Source organism: Calypte anna, chromosome 25 (assembly GCF_003957555.1).
Source record: "Calypte anna isolate BGI_N300 chromosome 25, bCalAnn1_v1.p, whole genome shotgun sequence".
NCBI lineage: Eukaryota > Metazoa > Chordata > Aves > Apodiformes > Trochilidae > Calypte > Calypte anna.
The window spans coordinates 791,047-812,427 of record NC_044270.1 but is presented as its reverse complement, the minus strand read 5'-3'; the positions used below and the strand labels follow the sequence as shown (position 1 = coordinate 812,427).

Below are 21,381 nucleotides of genomic sequence, written 5' to 3'. Positions count from 1 at the left end.
ATGCCCCACTCCCCAGCACATGTACCTAAAATCCCAGGACTTATCTTTTATGTGCCAGAACATGCTAAACCTCTTACTCCAGCATCCTGACTGCCCTTGATCTTAATAGCAGAGATAAACAAGCTGTTCTAGATATGCTAAGTATATGCTACAACCACAGCCCTTAATTTGGTTTTCAGACAAACAGTGAATCCCTTAACATCTATCTTCCCTGCCCTACTTACCTCCCCAGTCCAGGCACATCACCAAGGGGCTTTGACATGGCCTGTGATTGTCTCTCCATCATCTCTAGGAGTTGTATGTTGTATATTGTATGTTGTATATTTTGAGATGCAAACATTGCACTGATATTGTAGGAAATATCACATCCAACCTCAGTGAAAGACCAGACAGAGAGGGAATTTTTATTTTATTTAACTTTATTTAGCTCTACCCACTTGGATACTCATCCACGTGTCCTCAAGCAGCCAGATGTATATGTGCATGGGTCCTGGTGAAGGATCACTTGGAAGCCACACAAGGGACACTGTGACACTGCATTGTCTGGGGTCCTCTAACTGGCAGCAATGAACAGTGTTTTGCACAAGACTTTTTTAAAACTCATAATTTCTAGAGGGCTATTTTGCCTCAGTGTGTGTCTTTGGTTCCTGCATGCAGCCTGATGCCCCAATATTTATTTTATATATATATATGTATATAGATATACAGTCTCACTGTTCTGGTAAAAGAAAGAGCAAAGATACTGGTGATGTGATTACTTAAGAGTTCTTTTTTTTACTTTTTCTTTTACCCCAGAATATCTCTTTTCAAATTGCAGCTTTTTACAGCTGTTTGAAACCTCGGGCTGGCTGACAAACTTCCAAAGGTTATGGGGTTTTTTCTGATGGACAACGGAAAGATCTTTTTAGGGCCTCTTACAGGCCAAACCAGGACACAGGTGAAACCCTACAGCTGTCCCAACAGATCCCTTTCAGATGAGAGCTTCTGATAGAACCCTACATGTGGGGAAAAGGGTCCTTTGTCTTCCACCACTAGTGGTGATGCCTCCTTCCTTCCAGGAGAGCAGCCATGGGGTGAGGGCACTGCTGGTGGAGCATCATCTACAGACGTGAGAGCAAAGATGAGATAAGGCTGAGCAGGTCTCGTGCTCCAGGGCAGGAAGCGGGCAAAGTCAGGAAGGAGGCACTTAGCAGAGACTACAGGTGGCACAGCCTACGTTTTTCTGTCATGAAGCGTGGCTCTGAAATCATAAACCAAGCTGGGCTTGCCTCAATCAGCTGTATCTGAGTGAAAGATCCTTCCAGCTCTGCCACCTAAGAACTCGCCTGGAGCCAGAGGGTTTTATTGGAGGCACTTGCTGCTGTTTGTAATAATTCCAGTTGGGCAGAAGAAAGGTAGGAAAAGTGTCAGCAAACTGTTATATTCAGAGTGAATTCCCCTGTGGCCCTAATAGTTTGAAAACAGAAAAAGGGATGAGGAGCCACAAGATGAGAATGGCACACATGACCCCTTAACCCATGGGCCTACAAGAAAGTTGGGGTAGGACATTTGGCATGGGGATGTAGCAAAAGAACAAGGGGCAATGGTTTAAAACTCACAGAGGGGAGATTTAAATTAGATATTAGGAGGAAATCCTTTATTATGAGGGTGGTAAAACACAGGAACAGGTTGCCCAGGGAAGTAGTGGAAGCTTCATCCCTGACAGTGTTCAAAGGCAGGTTGGATGGAGCTTGGACCAACGTGGTCTACTGGAAGGTGTCCCTGCCCATGGCAAGAGGGGTGGATCTAGCTGATCCTTAAGGTCCTTTCCAACCCCAGCCATTCTATGAATCTATGGTTCTACAAGCAAATGGAGCAAAATGCTGTGTGCAGCCTGCAATAAATGAAATTCCCTCAGCAAGAGGCACCTCCCCTTTTCCTGTGTACCCCTGGGGAGTTTAAAGAGAGCCTATTGCATTTTTATCTGCCCAAAGGATATAAAACTCACAGTACTGTTCTGATTTTTCTGTTTTCAAAAGAGTTTGGGGGTTTTTTTTCAGAACTGCTTTTCTGTCATGGTGTCTTTGCCTATAGTTCAATCTGAGCATCCAAATGTCTCTCACTGGTGGTGTGTTTATAACTCCCAGTGAACACAGCAATGAAATAGCTGTTGGACTTTCTTTAGAGATAAATTTATCTAAGCTGGTCATGTCTCCTCTCTGTGTCAGGCACAGTCTAAGGAAAAACACTGGGAAGGATCCATGAAGTTGTGAGACTCCACCATCCTGAGGGCAAAGATAGGTCTTCCAGTGCCTGCAAGGCTGTGGATGAGTCCCAGAAGGTGATGGGATGTGGTGGCCATGTTCTGGCAGTGCCACCAGCTCAGTGTAATAACTGGCAGCCCCTCTGCAGGCCAAGGTGGTTAAAAATCAAAAAGTCACCATCCTCACTCAGGTGTTTTTACCCCACTTCAAGCCTACATCAAGACCACTTCCCAGCTTCTTGGGCTGTTTGTTTCTCTATAGGTCAAACCCTCCAAGGCCATAAGTCACCTGGAGCCTCCCAGATTTGCATCACTTCAGCCTCTGGTTTTACAGGCATGTGTTGTCCTTTGGGCAGCTTAAACTCATGGGACCAGAGTCCAATGTGTGTCCCTACAGCCCCTGGCATTAACGTAGGAGTCATTATAAACATATAATACACTCCTACCAACCTGCCAGTTACAACACAACATAATGATACTCCAAAGCTACATCTGGGTGTTCAGAAACATTTTCTAGAATGAGAGTTATATGATCTATGACTATAAAGACAAAAGTTCCCCTTTCCCCCTTCAAGTTTCCTTTCTGGAATGATGGATCTTTGCTGGAGGGGGGATGTAAAAGTAAATCACTTGGGTTTTTTTTTCTGAAAACCCAAAAGTGTGTCTGCTTTTCCTCATTTCTTCATTTGACTTGTAGTAGGTGGAGTCTTCCGATGACTTTAATATAGCTGAAAACAAAAGAGGTGGTGGGAAGATATCAATCAGAAATGACAAGCCCAAGATTATGCTAAGTAAGTGGGTAGTTGTGGTTGGGTTTGGCTAGTAAATAAATCAATCATTGTTTCTTTCCAAGAGGAGGACTAGATACTATATAAAAGTTCTCACACACCACGTTTCCTCACTCCATTTGACTCTTTCCACTGGTTCGTGCCGTGGGACACGGTAAGATATTTCCTGCTGCTGCTGCAAACTAACTTGGCTCATTAACCTGGGGATGCTAAACTGGAAAAAGTGGAAGCAAATCTAGTTTTTGGGTCTCATAATCCAAAAATCCCTCATTATTTACAGTCATTTTTTTTTAGGGGGTTTTTTGGGGGGATTTGTTCTGTGGGATTACTTGATCACACAGGAAAGGGGGATTGCTGGGATATAGAAAACATGGGCTTGGGAGGCCCTTTGATTTCTCTGGGCCCAACATCATGTGATACCACCAAATACAGGCAGCTCTGAAATACTCCTGGACTATATGTCTTAAGATAACGAGGTTTTGCTGGCATTTAGCAAAGAAGAGGGAAACAAAGGCACTGAAATACAAAATGGGAGTTTATGCTCTAAAAAATTAGCCTTTTATCTAAATCAAAAAGGGTTCTCTTTTGGAAACCTTTTTTCTTGGAGGAACCATTTTCTCCTCTGGCTCTTTGGGACACCTCATCCCACTGACCTATAGATCCTTTTCATTAGGACCTTGCCTGTCAGAGGAATATAAATTATTGCTGCCAGAAGACCAGGATGTGTGATGTGTGTTGGGGTGGGGGTTAAGTGCCAAAGAAATGCTTAAACTTCACAGAATCCCTGTAGGTTTCAGCCTTGGGTACAGGCTCCCATCACACCCTTTTAAGCAGTGATCTGGAGTTTTCTTTCTACTGAAGCTTTGTGAAGCTGCTTTTTCTTTTCTTTTCTTTTCTTTTCTTTTCTTTTCTTTTCTTTTCTTTTCTTTTCTTTTCTTTTCTTTTCTTTTCTTTTCTTTTCTTTTCTTTTCTTTTCTTTTCTTTTTTTTTCTTTTTTTCTTTTTTTTCTTTTCTTTTTTCTTTTTTTTTCTTTTTTTTTTTTTTTTTTAAGAAGAAGAATTAAACCAGGCTCTGTGCTCTTTTGAAACTGAAACTGGAGAGTTTCCAAGCATAACCGAGTTCTTTTCATGCAAATGATGATCCTTGTTCTTTGTCTCTTGTATGATACAGAATAGTAATGCATATCCCAGAGCATTAAAGCCCTTTTGAGATTCCCAAACCACATCTGGATAAAGATAATTCTGGTGTACCACGGCCTTGATGTCCTCTTGCAGTGGCATGCTGCTCTGTCAACTTGACAAAAAAGAATTTTTAAGCAATGATCACAGTTGCACCTGTCCCAGGGAAAAAAAAAAAATCAGCAGTTATTTATGATAGAGGACATCCTGTAGAAGACCTGATCGAAGGATGTGGAATGAGATAAAAACCTTTCAGCTCCTTCTTGGGAACTGTTTTATTTATCCACTCCTGTGGCTGATAGTAACCTTTTGGGTTAGCTATCAGGGGTGGATCGTGGGGCAAAAAGGGAACAGAAAATATTTTCATATATTTGCCTGCCTTTGGGAGGGAATGGGGAGGCACAAGAACACAATATTTCCTCCCCCTGGGTTTGCTAAGGCTGTTTCTTTTCTTTCTCTTCAAGAACTACTTGACGCCTGGACTGATGGGTTCCCATCAGCAGAAAGGTGACAGCCAAGGGATGTCTGGTGGATGCCATGGAGGTGGTGGTGGTTCCTGCCATGGAGGAGGTGGAGGAGGAGGTTGCCACAGTAGTGAAGGATCATCCTGCCATGGAGGAGGAGGCAGCGGCGGTGGTGGTGCTATTTACCAGGCCCACATATCATCATCCATGGGAGGAGGAGGAGGAGGAGGCCACCAGAGCCAAGGATCCATGAGTTGTGGTGGTGGAGGTGGAGGTGGAGGAGGTGGTGGTGGGTCAGGCCACCATGGACAAATACCCATCTGCATTATTGGAGGAGGAGGAGGAGGAGGAGGTGGAGGTGGTGGTGGCTCAAGTCACCAAAGTCAAGGCCCCACCTGCATTGGAGGTGGTGGCATGGGAGGAGGAGGTGGAGGTGGTTCAGGGCACCAAGGCCAAGGACCCATCTGTATTGGTGGTGGTGGTGGAGGTAGTGGTGGAGGAGGTGGAGGTTCAGGTCACCAAAGCCCCATCTGCATTATTGGTGGTGGTGGTGGTGGTGGTGGAGGTGGTGGTGGGGGTGGTTCAGGCCACCAGGGCCAAGGCCCCATTTGCATCGGTGGTGGTGGTAGTGGTGGTGGAGGAGGAGGTGGAGGTTCAGGGCACCAAAGCCATGGCGCCGTCTGCATTATTGGTGGAGGAAGCAGTGGTGGTGGAGGAGGAGGTGGGTCCAGCCATCAGGGCCAAGGCCCCATTTGCATCGGTGGTGGTGGTGGTGGTGGTGGTGGAGGAGGAGGTGGAAGTTCAGGTCACCAAAGCCATGGCGCCGTCTGCATTATTGGTGGAGGAAGCAGTGGTGGTGGAGGAGGAGGTGGGTCCAGCCATCAGGGCCAAGGCCCCATCTGCATTGGAGGTGGCAGCATGGGAGGAGGAGGAGGAGGAGGTGGAGGAGGAGGTGGTGGTTCAGGCCACCAGGGTCAAGGCCCCATCTGCATTGGTGGAGGTAGTGGTGGTGGAGGAGGAGGAGGTGGCTCCAGCCACCAAGGGCAAGGTCCCATCTGCATTGGTGGAGGTGGTGGTGGAGGTGGTGGTGGTTCAGGTCACCAGGGTCAAGGATCCATCATCATCATTGGAGGAGGTGGCTCCAGTGGAGGAGGAGGAGGCGGAGGTGGAGGTGGTTCATCCATTCAACAGCAGACCCAGCCAATCACCTGGCCACCTCAGACTAAACACAAGTAGTGGCTACAGAAGGGACTCTGAGATCAAGAAAGCCCAAGATATGAACATGCCTCACATTTCTTCCTCTATTAAATTGAAAAATATTTGCATTATTCCTTTCTCCTCTTCCTTGAGATTTTTCTGTTCAGCTCTCAAGCTGGCCAGAACCTCTGGTGTTGGATATCAATATCTTCCAGCCAGGGTTTATTCATATGTCTTGTTCTCTGTCTCAACTTTCTAATGCTTGCTAAAGACAATAAAACTTGCAATTCTAAAGATCTTCAGAGTCTGTGTGGTTGGATTTTGCTTCACACCACAACCTTTCCATTATTTCCAGTATTATGGTTTTATTCTGAGGTGATGCTGTTGTAACAAAGCTCCAGAGCACAAGTGCATTGAACACCCACCTGGAGAAGAGGTGTAGGACTCAATAAATAATCTTAGGTGGCCTTCTGATGTCTGTTGCTACTCAGGATCCATACTTCAGCCCACCAATAACAATCCCACACAGTTAGATATAAATAAATATATATAAATAAATCTCTCTGCTTGATCAAAACATCCCGCAGTGCCCAAGGAAGTTTTCAATGGGTTAGGAGAGGAAAAATTAGGAAAACTCTGGTACAAAGGTCTGCAAGGTATTATTTTAAGTGTGAAGTCCTTGCATATGTGTGATGCAGGAGCCCTTGGTGGTCACAGTTGCACCAAACAGATGCAGAAGAGAAATGAGGGATCTCTCCAACCTTTAGTCCAGCTCTGAACCCCTCATGGATCCAGCAGCAAGGCCAGAACTTCCAAAAGCTCCTGGGTTGAGATGCTCAGGTTGCAGTAACTAGGGATCTTCTCATTCCCACAGGAAGAAGATGCAGCTCTGGGTATGACTCTTCAAAGGGAGTTTCCCCAGGGGAAGTGATTTCTTTGATGTGGTGGATTCTGGCAATTAGCAAGGAAAGGACAATAAACCTTCTACGTGTGAACTTTCTACCTGTGGCAGATGACAGATGCCTGGAGCTGTCCCAGAAGCAACAGGAGTGACCCACACCTCTAGTGGGTAGACAAGTTTCATGATTACATGTGCCTCTCTCCTCTGTCCTCTCCTTTCTGGGGACCCCAGGGACACAGCATTCTCAAAAGACACCTGGATGAGCTCCTCCAGCTGGTGTTGGCACTGAAAAAGCCAAATGACCTGGGATTTTATGGTGGAAAGTCACAGTATTCTAAAATATCACCATCAGCCTGGCTGTTGCCTGAGGGGTCCTAACAGAAATTTTGGGGTCCCACTTCAAGGAGGAGGGAGCACTTCTCTTGAATGCCCCTGCACCCAGAAATGGCCAAGGACCAATAAAACCAGAAGCCATGTTCCAGAGGCTCTCCAGGTGATATCAAGGGCACAGCATGTCCTCAGATCTTGTTTCTTCTTCAGAAATACCAGAGCCATCTCCCAAACCAGAGTGAATTCATCCTTTTGATTAATATCCATCAAGATGCTGATACACAGGTTGGGTGCTTGATCTGGTACCCTCTACCTGCAGCACTTCAACCTCTTTCTCAAAAAGGCATCACCCTTCCTCCCAGGAGCAACATGAAGCCTGCCTGACCTCCCTGCTGTCCATAGTGGTGCATCCAAACAAGAATCATAGAATGGTTCAAGTTGGAAGAGACCTTTAAAGGTTTAGTCCAACCTCCCCTGCAGTGACCGGGGCCATCTTCAACAAGATCAGGTTGCTCACAGCCCCATCCAACCTGATCTCGAGAGTTTCCAGGGATGGAGCATCTACAACCTCTCTGGGCAACCTGGGCCAATGTTTTACCACCTTCATTATGAAAAAATTTCTTCCTTCTATCTGGTCTAAACCTTCCTTCTTTCAGTTCAAAGCCATCACCCCTTCTTCTATCACTACAGACCCTGCTACAATGTTCATCCCCTGCTGCTCAGGTGGTGACTGATAGCAGAAGGGGCTCTGGAAATCCATATTTGCCGTGTAAAGACTACGAAGATGCCCCAGGGATGCACTGGAAAGGGATGCACCTGGAGATGGCCCTGCTTACTGCAGGAAGGTTGGATTAAGTGGTCTTTAAAGGCCTCTTCCAACCCAAACCATTTTATGATTCTGTGATCTCCCATCTCAAGTGGAGGGGGTTAGATGGAGTCTCACAATTCTACCTTGAAAGTCAACAGCCAGGTTCCCATGATCCATCCTACAGGTAGCCGAGGAAATGATGCACGAGAGAAACATTGATCGGATTTAATGAGTCAGGACAAGTGGGTTGTAGGAGGACAGATTGTTTAGTAAATAAAACTATCACCATTCCTTTGGATGTCTCACTTCCCACTTGGGAAAATTTACAATGGTATAAAAGTTGATGGATCTCAGAGGGCTTCATTCGCTCAGCTTTGCTCTCTTGTACCCGTTGCTGGAGCCAGGAAAGGTGAGTGCAGTTCTTCTCCTATTTTCACGCTTGCAAAACATAAATGCTGTGGAAATGAGCACCTGGTGGGTGGTGGTTGGAAGCTTGGATGAAGTTAAATCTCCTGTGGATGTCAGCAGAAGCAGGATCATCCCTCATCTCCTGCTTTGATCCAATATAGAACCAATTTTCTCCTAGTAATTTTACTTTCCAGTTCATTCTCTTCCATGTAATTGCAGTTGCTGAAATCCATGTTTGTCAGTGTCTGCTCCTGGGACTGATAATGTTCCGGGATTAGAGATAGCACTGGAGAAGGGTGGGCTAGGCCAAGGTCACTGCAAGGTCAAAGCAAAACTTTCATGTACCAGGAAAAAAAAAAAAAAAAAAAAAAAAAAAAGGAGAAAAGGGGTCTGGAAGAGAAGAGGGGACCCACATTTGACCAAACTCTGTGCCCCCAAAAAACCTCACCCCAAAGAGACAAGACCTTCAGGATTTCCTAATGAAAGTCATCAGATGGAGATGGAGATGGAACTGATTTGGGTTCAACACTTTAAACCAGGGTGTGATTAACTCGAGCAACCTGGTGATCTCCTGCTAGGGAGAGGTTTTGTGTGTGGAGATCATGGAGCACAGAGGGCTTGGAAGAAAGGAAGCTCCTTGATTCCAGAGGCTCTGTGCCTGTGTCACTGTGCAGGGGGCCTTCTGTTTGGGGGAATTCTTGTGACAAAGTCTGCTGTTTCTTGCAGGTTCTTTGCTCCAAGATGTGCTCCAGACAGAGCTCTGGAGGTTGCCATGGAATGTCCTCCCAGTCCAGTGGATGCCACAGTGGGGGCTCCTCCTGCCACGGGGGCAGCTCCTCCAGCCACCAGACACAGGGCTCCTCCTGCTGTGGGGGTTCAGGCTCAGGAAGCTCCAGTGGAGGCTCTGGCAAGATCATCATCAGCTCTGGAGGTGGAGGAGGTGGATCCTGCTGCAGTGGGGGCTCCTCAGGCTGGGGCATGGGAGGAGGATCCGGTGGTGGAATGGGAGGAGGATCAAAGAGCATAATGGGAGGTGGAGGTGGAGGAGGTGGTGGAGGATCCTCTGGATGTTGTGGTGGAGGATCCAGTGGTGGAATGGGAGGAGGATCAAAGAGCATAATGGGAGGTGGAGGTGGAGGAGGTGGTGGAGGCTCCTCAGGCTGGGGCATGGGAGGAGGATCCAGTGGTGGATCTTCTGGAACCAAGATCATCATGGGAGGTGGAGGAGGTGGTGGAGGATCCTCTGGATGTTGTGGTGGAGGATCTGGTGGTGGCATGGGAGGAGGATCAAAGAGCATAATGGGAGGTGGAGGTGGTGGTGGTGGAGGTTCCTCAGGCTGGGGCATGGGGGGAGGATCCAGTGGTGGATCTTCTGGAACCAAGATCATCATTGGAGGTGGAGGAGGTGGTGGAGGATCCTCTGGATGCTGTGGTGGAGGATCTGGTGGTGGCATGGGAGGAGGATCAAAGAGCATAATGGGAGGTGGAGGTGGTGGTGGTGGAGGTTCCTCAGGCTGGGGCATGGGGGGAGGATCCAGTGGTGGATCTTCTGGAACCAAGATCATCATTGGAGGTGGAGGAGGTGGTGGAGGATCCTCTGGATGCTGTGGTGGAGGATCTGGTGGTGGCATGGGAGGAGGATCAAAGAGCATAATGGGAGGTGGAGGTGGAGGAGGTGGAGGTTCCTCAGGCTGGGGCATGGGAGGAGGATCCAGTGGTGGATCTTCTGGAACCAAGATCATCATTGGAGGTGGAGGAGGTGGTGGAGGATCCTCTGGATGCTGTGGTGGAGGATCTGGTGGTGGCATGGGAGGAGGATCAAAGAGCATATTGGGAGGTGGAGGTGGAGGTGGAGGAGGTGGTGGAGGCTCCTCAGGCTGGGGCATGGGAGGAGGATCCAGTGGTGGGTCTTCTGGAACCAAGATCATCATGGGAGGTGGAGGAGGTGGTGGAGGATCCTCTGGATGCTGTTGTGGAGGATCCAGTGGTGGCATGGGAGGAGGATCCGGTGGTGGCTCTTCAGGAAGCAAGATCATCATGGGAGGTGGAGGAGGTGGTGGAGGATCCTCTGGATGCTGTGGTGGAGGATCCGGTGGTGGCAGTTCTTCAGGCCACACCATCATCATCAGCTCTGGAGGGGGCAGTGGAGGGTCCCACCAGTCCATGCAGCACAAATGCCCCATTACCATTCCCCACATCGAGTCCCATCAGATCAAGCAGCCCTGCCACTGGCCCCAGAGCCACCAGAAGTGACAGCCACATGAAACCCCAGTTCTCAGCAAGAACAGCCCCACCTCTGTCTTCCAAGTTTGCTCTTTCCTCCCAGCGTGTTCTCTGCCCTTCTCATCCCTTGGTGCTGCACCCCTGCGATCTGGACTCCCTGCTGGTTCTTCTCACTCATCTGTGTGAAGAGAAATAAAAATTGCTGTGTTCAGACAAAACTGCTTTTGCCTGGTTGCTTTTATTCTTTGTCAGCCCCCTGATTACTTTTAAAAAATGAGGAATACATCAAAGACATTCACCTGGGAAATCTCCAGCATGTGGTGCTGGAGGAGATGGGTGGCAACAACCTCGTTGAGAGAGACCTTGTTGCTCAAGCAGATAATCTGCATCTCTCTTGCAGCCAATGTCCACCAAGGCTGTAACATCAACCTGGAGAACAGGTCCACCTCAGTTTCCCCTTCCCAGAGCAAACCACACGCTTGGGGTTTCACTGCAGGGATTTCCAGTGCAGGCAGCAGCAACCTTTGGAGATCAAGTTGGGGATTTTTGGAGACTATTTCTCTAAATCTATTACAAGGAGACCATTCATTATGGTTGGAACCATCCAGAAGTGTTTGTGCTGAAGTCAACAATGTGTGATGACAGTCTTGAGTTTGGTAAATTTTAAGCTAAGAGGTATTTTTGTCCATCTCACACACACAAGCGTTGGGCAGGAAACAAAATTAGGAATAAAAACAATCATCACCCATGCAAACGTTTGATGAATCCTGACCAATGGGCTTCTGCCTTATCAGATTTTTTTTTCTGTTATTAATTAAATTAGTTTGAAAATTAAGTTCCCCTTACCCAACCGTTTCTCCACCATGCCCCATGCTGTCAGTCTTGGCATTGCTCTGCACCAAGGAAGCTGCTGTAAAAAAGGATTCTAGGGTCTGGCCAAGGTTTTTGTCTCTGTCCCAACAATGCCCACCAAGGCACCATCCCTTGAGATGTTCACAGTGTTGCAAGATGATGTGACCTGTCAGCTCATCCTGGGGGTTACTGGGCTGCAGGGCCAGAAAGGGCACAGACAGAGCAGCAGGAAATAGGCAGTGTGACCCAAATTTGGAGCAGTGTCCACCAGGAAGCGTTTTGCATCCACCCTTGCCTTCACCTCACACAGGTATCAAAGTTGCCCTTTAATCTGGGGAGTTGGAGCACGTTGACCTCCCCAGAAATTGCCGGTCCAGCCCTGCTGTTCCTCCACACGTGGCAAGTGCCACCCACGTGCATGTGCTACAGGTTCAGTGTTTCCAGTTTTTACAAGGTCCAGCCCTGGGTTCTCCAACCTCTCAGCACCCCTGCTGAGAGCCTCCAGAGCCTCCCCTCACACCCCGAGTCCCCATGAGCTGCAGATCTCACGTGTCCCTTTGTGCAAGTCCCTACGGGTTGAAGGCACAGAAGGGATCAGTGTTGTGATGCTCAACACCCACGCTCCATGGGTGAGAGCCAGAACTGCAGAGAGACCTTAAGATTGGTGATGAGAGCAGAGCTGAGGCCACTGGAAGGAATCCAAAGCAAAAATGAAGGAAGCCCCTTGTACCCTGGTGCTGATGCTCCTGTCCCCACACCAATGAAGTTGCGTGGGGCTCAAAATGATGCTCAGGGTGACAGGGGTGGCCCTGCTGCTGCTGTCATGCATCCTCTCAGCTAAAAAACCCTCAATTATGCTTTCCTCTACTCAGTCTCACACGGGGGTGGATGCTGCTGTCAGCCTCCAAGCATGCATGATGCAAGGCCAGGATGAAGCTACTGCAAAACACGGCAGGCAGTGTTGCAGTAACTGTTGTTCTCCTGCATGTAAAACACCCGGATGCCCCTATAGACTCAGACCTGTGAAGCAGGGCCCTCAGACAATGTTGAGAGAGAAGAAATGTTTCATGTCCTAGAGTTCAAGGGTAGGGTCTTGATGGCCTTCAAATGCACCTTGGCAAGGAGAAAGATTTCAAGGCTTCCCCTACCCGCTGGCCAGGAGCCCTGGGAGGCTGGAGATGAGCACAGATCTCTCTTCTCCATCCAAGAGCAGTTTCCACCTTGAGCTCCCAAAAGGATGAGGGAACATGGCCCCCATGTCTCTGACATCCTCACAGGGCCTTCAGAAATGTACCTGGGCTGAGGTGCTCTAAAGCAGAGGTTGTACCTCTGGCCTGCTGAGCATATGGTTGCCTTTCCCAGCAGGCTCAAGGTCCTCTTGCCCCCTCTCCAGCTCCTCAGTCATTGAGGAGACCCTTTTTCCCCAAAATTCTCTGCATCTCAAGTCCAACACATGCTTTCCCCTCGTCCTTCCACCACCCTCTACCACAAACTCATTCCAGCCTTCATCCCTCAACATCTGTTCCATCTCCACTCTTTGCTGAGCACCCAAGGAGCTGCAGCCTTGCAGGAACACAGTGAGGATCTCCAGGGTGGGGACTCCCAGGGGAAACGTCCCCCAGGATTCGTTCACTCTCAACTTTTCGGAGCAAGACTCCCGGAAACAAATCATTAAGTAGAATTAACACCTGCAGAACGTGACCAATGCATCTCCTTCAGATCACCTCTCTACTGCAAGTGAGTCAAAGAAGGAGGTAGCTAAAGTCGGGCTCAGTAGATCAATCTTTCAGCATTCCTTTGGGTGTCTCATTTCCCTGAAGAGCAGAACGCACACGATATAAAAACGCACCTATCCTGAGGCTCCTCATTCAACTGCCACCAAGCCTCACACACCTTTCCAGCTCCACTGAAGGTAAGCCTATTGACATAGGACCTTTTTCAGCAAAGTTTCTCTACCAGGTGTTCCCTGAGCTTGCTTTGAATGAGGGGCTTGAGGTCAGATGGGATTCTTTGACAAGAATTTGGTGTGCCAACAGGATGGCCTTCCATGCAGGAGGATGTTGGCATTGGTGTTCCGAGGGCACAAAATTAGGGCTGAATTCTCAGCGTCTGGGAGTGGCAACAATTTATAAATCCAGGATTTTCTTCAGTGGGATTAAAATTTACAGACCGCCTGCTCTGAGCTTGTCAGAGCATGTGTGCAGATCCCCAGGGTGACTCTCAGTGTTCCCACACATGGAGTTTTTCTGGGATTGTTAATGATCTGCAGACCTGGGAGCTTTTCCTAGCCGGTCTTTCCTTCTTTCTAACACGGGGGAGGAAGTTTCTGAAGCTGCCATTCTTGTAAGACAGCAGAAGATGGGGGTTTGCCAGGGTTCTGCTCCATCTTTGGTTTTCTGTCAAAGGCTCAGCAGCATCTCCAGGGGCCTCCTTTCTGTTTCTTGCAGGTTCTCTGCTCCAAGATGTGCTCCAGACAGAGCTCCGGAGGTTGCCATGGAATGTCCTCCCAGTCCAGTGGATGCCACAGTGGGGGCTCCTCCTGCCACGGGGGCAGCTCCTCCAGCCACCAGGCACAGGGCTCCTCCTGCTGTGGGGGTTCAGGCTCAGGAAGCTCCAGTGGAGGCTCTGGCAAGATCATCATCAGCTCTGGAGGTGGAGGAGGTGGATCCTGCTGCAGTGGGGGCTCCTCAGGCTGGGGCATGGGAGGGGGATGCAGTGGTGGCAGTGGGAGATCAGGCCAGAAAACCATTATTAGCTCAGGTGGTGGAGGGGGTGGCTCATCTGGATGTTGTGGTTGGGGAGCCAGTGGTGGCATGGGAGGAGGATCCAGTGGTGGTTCTTCAGGATCGAAGAGCATGTTAGGAGGTGGAATTAGCGGAGGCTCCTCTGGATGCTGTGGTGGGGGATGCAGTGGTGGGTCTTCAGGAGGTGGGATCATAGTTGGAGGTGGAGGTAGTGGGGGATCCTCTGGATGCTGCAGCAGAGGATCTTCAGGCTATGGAATGGGGGGAGGATACAGCAGTGGGTCTTCAGGATCAAAGAGCATCATTGCAGGTGGAGGCAGCGGAGGCTGCTCTGGATGTAGCAGTGGAGGATCCTCAGGCTATGGGATAGGAGGAGGATGTAGCAGTGGCAGTGGAGGATCTGGGCAGAAGATTGTTATTAGCTCAGGTGGTGGAGGAGGTGGTTCATCTGGATGCTGCAGTGGACACTCAAGCTGTGGCATGGGAGGGGAATCCAGTGCTGGGTCATCAGGATCAAAGATTATAATTGGAGGTGGAAGCAGTGGGGGATCCTCTGGATGCTGTGGTGGGGGATCCTCAGGCTATGGGATAGGAGGAGGATGCAGTGGTAGCTCTTCAGGAGGCAAGATCATCATTGGAGGTGGAGGCAGTGGAGGTTCCTCTGGATGTTGCAGTGGAGGATCCTCCAGCTGTGGCATGGGAGGAGGGTGCAGTGGTAGCAGTGAGGGATCTGGCCAGATCATCATCAGCTCAGGTGGTGGAGCAGGGGGCTCCTCTGGATGCTGCAGTGGAGGATCCAGTGGCAGCAGTGGCAGTTCCTCAAGCCACACCGTCATCATCAGCTCTGGAGGGGGCAGTGGGGGGTCCCACCAGTCCACGCAGCAGAAATGTCCCATTGCTATTCCCCACATCGAGTCCCATCAGACCAAGCAGGCCTGCCCCTGGTCTCCCAGCTACCAGAAGTAACAACCACATGTGGTCCTGACACTCATCAAGAGCAACTCTGCCTCTGCCATGTCACCTTTTGTCCCTCCAGATCTGGTCTCTTTGCCTCTTTCTTACCAATGTGTTCTCTTTTCCTCCCTTGATGTTGTGTTCCTGTGATGAGGACTCCAGAATTAAGATCCTGGTGCCCTTCAGCTGGTGTTGGGTGGTCTTTGAAAGGCAACCCAAACTTTTGAATGCTTCTTTTCCAACAGGCATGTTATATGGGCAATAAATGTCACAATATCTCAAAGTTTTCTTTTTGGGGGGAGTTCATTTTTTATTATATTGCCATCAGCTCTTGGAAGGTAGAAGTCCATCTGATGAGACACCTCACTCCTCTTTTTCAAGAAGATGATGGGTTCAATAGTGCTTTGCTGTAGATGCAGCTGTAAAGCTACCCAATCCATAGCCACAGGGAGTTTCCACTTTCACTTCCCCCCACCCTGGGCTGTGTGACAGGGTAACAGCACAGCCTAAAACATCAAGCACCCATAGAATCCATAGCACCCACCACCCAACAGTGCACACTTGCAGCCCAGAAAGCCAACCAGATCCTGGGCTGCATCAAAAGGATTGTGGCCAGGAGGTGGAGGGAGGTGATTGTCCCCGCTCTAGTCTGCTCTTGTGAGACCCCACCTGGAGTCCTGAGTCCAGGTTTGGAGCCCCTATTACAGGAGGGACATGGAGGTGCTAAAGAGTGTTCAGTCTGGAGAGGAGATGGCTCCCAGGAGACTTCATTGTGGCCTTCCAGTATCTGAAGGGGCTACAGGAAAGCTGGGGAGGGACTTGTTAGGATGTCACGGAGTGATAGGACATGGGGGGATGGGTTCAAACTAGAAGAGGGGAGATTTAGATTGGAATTGAGGAAGAAGTTTTTCACCATGAGGGTGGTGAGACCCTGGCACAGGTTGTCCAGAGAGGTGGTGGCTGCCCCATCCCTGGAAGTTTTTAAGGCCAGGCTGGATGGGGCTCCGAGCAACCTGAGCTGGTGGGAGGTGTCCCTGCCCATGGCATGGAGGTTGGAACTGGATGATCTTAAAGGTCCCTTTAACTCTGGGAATTCAATGATTCTCTGAAAATTCTATGATCCCTTTGGTGTCTGTGCATGGTGCAGCCATCCCAGCTCATTGCTTTAGGTCCTCTGAGGTACCAGCACCCCATGACCATGTCTGTGGAGCTATGAAGTGTTGCTGAGAGCCATAACCAAGTCCAACACACTCAGTCCTGAAGGACACGGACTCATGATGATGCTCCATGACAGTTCTTGGTCCCTGGGGTTGCAAATAACACCATTGTCCACATCCACGTCATCCTTCCACTTCCTTCACAGCTTTGCAAACCTGGCAGGAGCTCTCCCCAGAGGGTAAACCTCACACACTGGGTCAACAAGACAGAAGCAAATTATAAAACCAGCAGCAATCCCCTCAGGCAGCTCAGCACACTCCAAATCATGTCTCCAGGCCTTTATTTCTCCTTGCCCAACCTTTGGAACCCTGCCTTGAAATGCCACGGGCAGCACCACCCCCCCATGAACTTCTTTCTGCCCAGCAGATGTGGCCTTTTGCCAAAGCTGAGACTCATTGTCCCCAGGGCAAAATTACTCTCAGAGCTAAGCAGACCTGGCAGAGTTGTGCTCCAGGGTCAAACTGGAGCCCCACAGTCTACATCATGGACACCATCATGAGCAGCACTGCATGGCCAGAGCGCCTCTTTGGATCAGTGTCCCTGGAGTCCCTGGTGTTTGGTGCTCTTTCCAAGTGGAAGGAAGGCATTTGGAGGCATAATCCTTCACAAGAGAACTAATCCACAAGTGTTAGGGTATTCACATCTCCACAATTCTTTCCAGGGCCCTCAGGCTTCCTCAGAGCATCTCCAGTACCCTTGCAAAATACCCAAACTGGGTGCTTAATTTTTAATGAATTTCTAGTTCAGATGCAAATGTCTTCCTCAGGAAACCTCCCACTGGAGCAGGCAGGAAGATGCTGGAGGGACTGACCTGCTGTGTGGCCACCAGATGCTTTCTGAGCATTTGTCACCTGAGAGCATAAAGGATCTCCTGAGTACCCACTGATCCCACTCATCCTTCCAGGGATGCCCCAAGCCACCAGTGCTGCTACGCCACTGCACACCAGCTTCCCTGCACCTTCCCTGGGATGGGTCTTCATGTTCAAAGAGCATGATGGATTCCTCTGGATGCTGGTGTGGGGACTCCTCAGGCTGCGGTATGGGAGAAGGATGCAGTGGGGCAGAGAAGGTGGCAGTGGGGGATCTGGCCAGAAAACCATTATTAAATCTGGCAGTGGAGGACATGGCTCATCTGGATGCTGCAAGACCTGGCCACCACCCCCCTCTGCCCTACACTTGCTAATCCTCTTCTCAGCAATCCCCTGCATCCATATTCCCACCCACCTTCCCTGGTGTCCCTCCCTGGGGGCCAAAGTGATCCTCTGTAGCAGGAGGACAGGAATAGGATCATTAAACAGAAGTAGCAATTACTGCCACATACAATGCAGCAAGATGGATGAAGGCAAGATATTGATCAGATGTCATGAGTCAAAGCAAACACTGAAATTAGAATTTGATTGGTAAATAAATCCCTGACATTCCTTCGGGTGTCTCACTTCCCATATATGCTAAATGCCATATAAAGCTCCCTGTGTGTTAAAGCTCCTCATTCAGTCATCTTTTATCTTCTAAATGTGTTTCTTATGGCTCAAGAAGGTAAGTCTGCTCTTTTTTCTTGGGTTTTTGTTTTGGTTTTGGGGTTGGTTTGGTTTGGTTTGGGGTTTTTTTGAGACTTTATTATTTCATATTCCTGGGAGAAAGCTTCATTTGAGAACTTGACACATGCTTGCAGAGCTACTCACGCTGCCTGAGCATCCCTAGCAAAGTTCTTGGGGTTTGTATGGTTCCTTGTGAGGAGCAGATCACAAGGAAAGAAGAAGGAAAGAAGGCAAAGTCAGGTCACTGGACTGGGAGCCAGAGGCTGAAACCCCAGATGAATACGTAGTGAGACCAGCATGCTGTGGCTGCATCGTCTTTGATCATCAGCCACAGGTCTGGAGGTCTTTGCAACATGCAGGACACATTTTTGATATTATCTGCTAACAAGCCTGTGCTCTACTCTATAGTGGCAACATTCTTCCATGGCACCTTATGCAAAAGAGCTTTGGGGATGCAATGATGGCAACAATGCAGCCAGCAACATCATCTTCCATGGAAATCCAGATCCACCACTCTTGCCACAGTTTAAAAACAGCAGCAAGGTTAATGCTTGCTATTTTTACAGCTCTGCTGTTGCAGTCATGAAGATCAGTGGGAAAAACCATGACAGTTCTTAGAGGTTAAAAGACTGTATTTCAGATTTTGATGCTCCAGAAATACACCTTGGAGATAAAAAAAAAAAAAAAGAAAAGCCCCCCCAAGAAGAGTCAAAATGATCTCACATTTGAAGAACAGTTGGGCAGTGCCCAGCTTTGAAGCTTGGAATTGCTTTTCTGACCACACCACCAGCCACCTCCCCACCTCCTGTGGAGCAAAACCAAAGCAAAACAGTGCAGCGTTGATTTTTTGTTGTTGGTTTGTTGCTTTTTCTTCTCTTTCAGATTTACCACTGGCTCCGAAGGAAGTGTCTCCGCCGGAACAGGGGCTACAGCCATGAGATCTCCTCTCACCACAGAGGATGGAGAGGTGGCACCATTCACGGGCATGGCTCCTTCTTCTGTGATAGAGAAGGTTCAGTCACCTACAGCCGAGGACCTTCATCCTTTCAGCCCATGCCAGCATCATCCACCTATGACATTTCAGGGGGGTTCAGCTGTAGTGGTGATGGATCTATTGTAATAAGAAGTAGTGACAGTCAGGGGACACCTGTCTGGGGTATTTCAGGGGGGACAGTCCCCTTCTATGGCACCGTGCGGGCAACGGGGCACAGTAGTGAAGACTCATGGCGGGGTGGAGGCTCCATCTACCACAGTGGGATACGATATGATGCTTCACCAAGGGAAAATGCCTGGACATCATATGAGGGCAGTGGTGGACCAGTGTACTATAGTGGAGAAGGCTATGGCATCAGGGGATATGCAGGCCCAGAGCTCAGCTATGAAGCTGGGGGGTCCTCCCAAACCACGCAGCAGAAATGCCCCGTGGTCATTCCCAGTATCAAGGGGCAGCAGAAATGCCCCGTGGTCGTTCCCAATATCAAGGGGCAGCAGAAATCTTCTGTGGTTGTTCCCAGTATCAAGGGGCAGCAAAAATCTCCCGTGGTCGTTCCCAATGTTGAGGTCCAGCAGAGCAAGACCAGCGACTGGCACCCCAGCCAGAAGTGACTGACTCCAAAGCTGGCTCTGCTGTAGGAAAAGTGCCCTGGACGTGCCACAAAGTGGCTTTTCCCCAGCCATATCATTACCAGTCAGGTAGTTTTGCCTTCCTTGTGCTGGGTTGTGCTAGCGACATGGTGGCAAGCACTGCTGGGAAAAGTGATTTGTGCTTTGGTGATGGGAAAAGATTCTCCTCCCCCCTCCTTGTGCTCATGGGTTAGAGAATAAAACTTCAGAGTCTATGGGAAATTCCAGTATCTGAATTATTTCTTTCATTTTTCACTCCCTCACTCAAAACATAGGCAGGTGCTCTAGGAGTCTACTTCACAACACAGAAGTGATCTTCCCACATTTTTGGTGTGCATTTTACAACCACACTCAGATTTAATGGCCCATGTGAGAGAATCAAAATACATCATTTTTAAACAGCAAGAGAATGTTTCTTTATTTTGCTCTGGCTAAAGTCAGAGCTTCCCCCCTTGAGCTGCCCCCATCAAATAGAAAAAGAAAAAAAAACCTGCCCAGCCCCTCGATGTGGGCACAAAGCTCAGACTCTGAGAGCTGCATTAAGGAGATATTCCAACCTCCTAGGTGATTTCCGACAGATTATTATTTACAACGTGACCTCGGGAGCTCGAGGTTGTTTACTTGGAAACAATTATGCACCAGGCTCCCATCCCAGAGAGATTGCAGGTGATGTTGTAACCCAGAGCACGTAAACCTTGGGCTTGCACCAGTGGCATGAGGCAACTTGAAGGAGCTGATTTGCTTGGTGGTAACCTGCTTCATGGCATTTTTCTGGGAGGATCAGGCCCCAAATTAGGCACAGGGAGATGGTTCCTCTGTGCTGTGCTGATGGGACATCAGCACATGATGTCATCATGATGAACATCTGGTTTTCTACATGATCACTGCCAAATATTTGATGTTTTGGGGCAGTTGTTGAGTTTTTTGACTATGCCAGGTATTGATAATGAAGAAAAAAACCCACCCATGGGTCTGTGCCCATTTAACAGGAAGATAAAAGCACATAAAATGACATTGTAAAATACTTCTTTGCCATTGCTGTGAGGATTTTCACCCTTTCAGCTTGATCAAAATCCAAGCAAACCTTGACCCAATGTTCATCAAACACCACAGGTTACAAACCATAAATGCTCTGAGCTCTAGCCCTGGGTTTGCTACCACACCAGGTATCCTTCATACTGTAAAGTGTTGTAAGACTGTGGTACAGGGAGCATTACACAAGGTGCCATATTAAATTCCATTCTAAAATTAGCCAGTCTTATCATTTATTTGCATCTACTTATATTTCTAAAATCTACCACTTCATTACTGATTTCTGTTATTTTCCCTGCTCCATCTGATAGTGTCAAAGGTAACAAAAGAACTCAGAGAGCTCAAACAACTCCCAATAGACTTCAAGAAACACAATTAAAGTTTGGAGCATTCAAAAACTTCTTGACTGACCAAAAAACACACCAAAATTTCAACTCCCCATGAAAATATAAAAGCAATTAAGCACTTTAAAAGTGCCCTTCTTATTCACTTTCTGGTGAATTTGGTTTGTTCTTTGAGGACTGTGTCAAAAAGCACTCCAGAAGTTAACAGAAATGGATAATATTTTATATATGTCTATATGGTATATATAATTTTATGTAATTTTATGTAGGTTTCTGTAGTTTTATGTAGGTTTATGTAGTTTTATGTACTATAAAATATAAAATAGTATAATAGACCCAGGGGAGAAGGAGGATGCTCTTGCACCCAGAGCTTGAACACAAGGGTCTGCATCCTGGTGCCTTTTTCTGCAATCTGGTGGGAAGCTGGAGCAGGCAGAAGCAAGGTTTTTACACCCAGATGTCCACACACACTCACACCTCCAGGTTTCCTCCCCACATATTGTGCAAGAGAGGAGGAACAACTCATCCCTGTTGGCT

At 48.5% G+C, this 21,381-nt stretch overlaps 2 protein-coding genes across 2 annotated transcripts; both read left to right on the top strand.

Annotated features, from left to right (window-relative positions):
* Positions 1 to 4,976: 4,976 nt before the first annotated feature.
* On the top strand, positions 4,977 to 10,569 carry LOC103536418 (loricrin-like). The gene is made up of 4 exons (XM_030464952.1): positions 4,977 to 5,397; positions 5,460 to 5,540; positions 5,590 to 5,843; positions 9,043 to 10,569. The coding sequence occupies exons 1-4, from the start codon at positions 4,977 to 4,979 to the stop codon at positions 10,567 to 10,569; spliced, it is 2,283 nt and encodes a 760-aa protein (XP_030320812.1).
* A 3,284-nt stretch (positions 10,570 to 13,853) lies between these two features.
* LOC103536419 (loricrin-like) lies at positions 13,854 to 19,450 on the top strand. Its single transcript, XM_008502583.2, has 3 exons — positions 13,854 to 15,097; positions 17,339 to 17,561; positions 18,728 to 19,450. The coding sequence occupies exons 1-3, from the start codon at positions 13,854 to 13,856 to the stop codon at positions 19,448 to 19,450; spliced, it is 2,190 nt and encodes a 729-aa protein (XP_008500805.2).
* Positions 19,451 to 21,381: the final 1,931 nt, after the last annotated feature.

What these genes read in the sequence shown, in the direction of transcription:
- LOC103536419 (XM_008502583.2), top strand. Translation starts at nt 13,854, where the DNA reads ATGTGCTCCAGACAGAGCTCCGGAGGTTGCCATGGAATGTCCTCCCAG. An exon ending in TGGTCTCCCAGCTACCAGAA is followed by an intron (nt 15,098 to 17,338) that starts GTAACAACCACA and finishes GGGACTCCTCAG; the next exon opens with GCTGCGGTATGGGAGAAGGA. An exon ending in GTCCCTCCCTGGGGGCCAAA is followed by an intron (nt 17,562 to 18,727) that starts GTGATCCTCTGT and finishes CTTCTCTTTCAG; the next exon opens with ATTTACCACTGGCTCCGAAG.
- LOC103536418 (XM_030464952.1), top strand. Translation starts at nt 4,977, where the DNA reads ATGGACAAATACCCATCTGCATTATTGGAGGAGGAGGAGGAGGAGGAG. An exon ending in CAGTGGTGGTGGAGGAGGAG is followed by an intron (nt 5,541 to 5,589) that starts GTGGGTCCAGCC and finishes TGGAGGTGGCAG; the next exon opens with CATGGGAGGAGGAGGAGGAG. An exon ending in AGGAGGAGGCGGAGGTGGAG is followed by an intron (nt 5,844 to 9,042) that starts GTGGTTCATCCA and finishes TGTTTCTTGCAG; the next exon opens with GTTCTTTGCTCCAAGATGTG.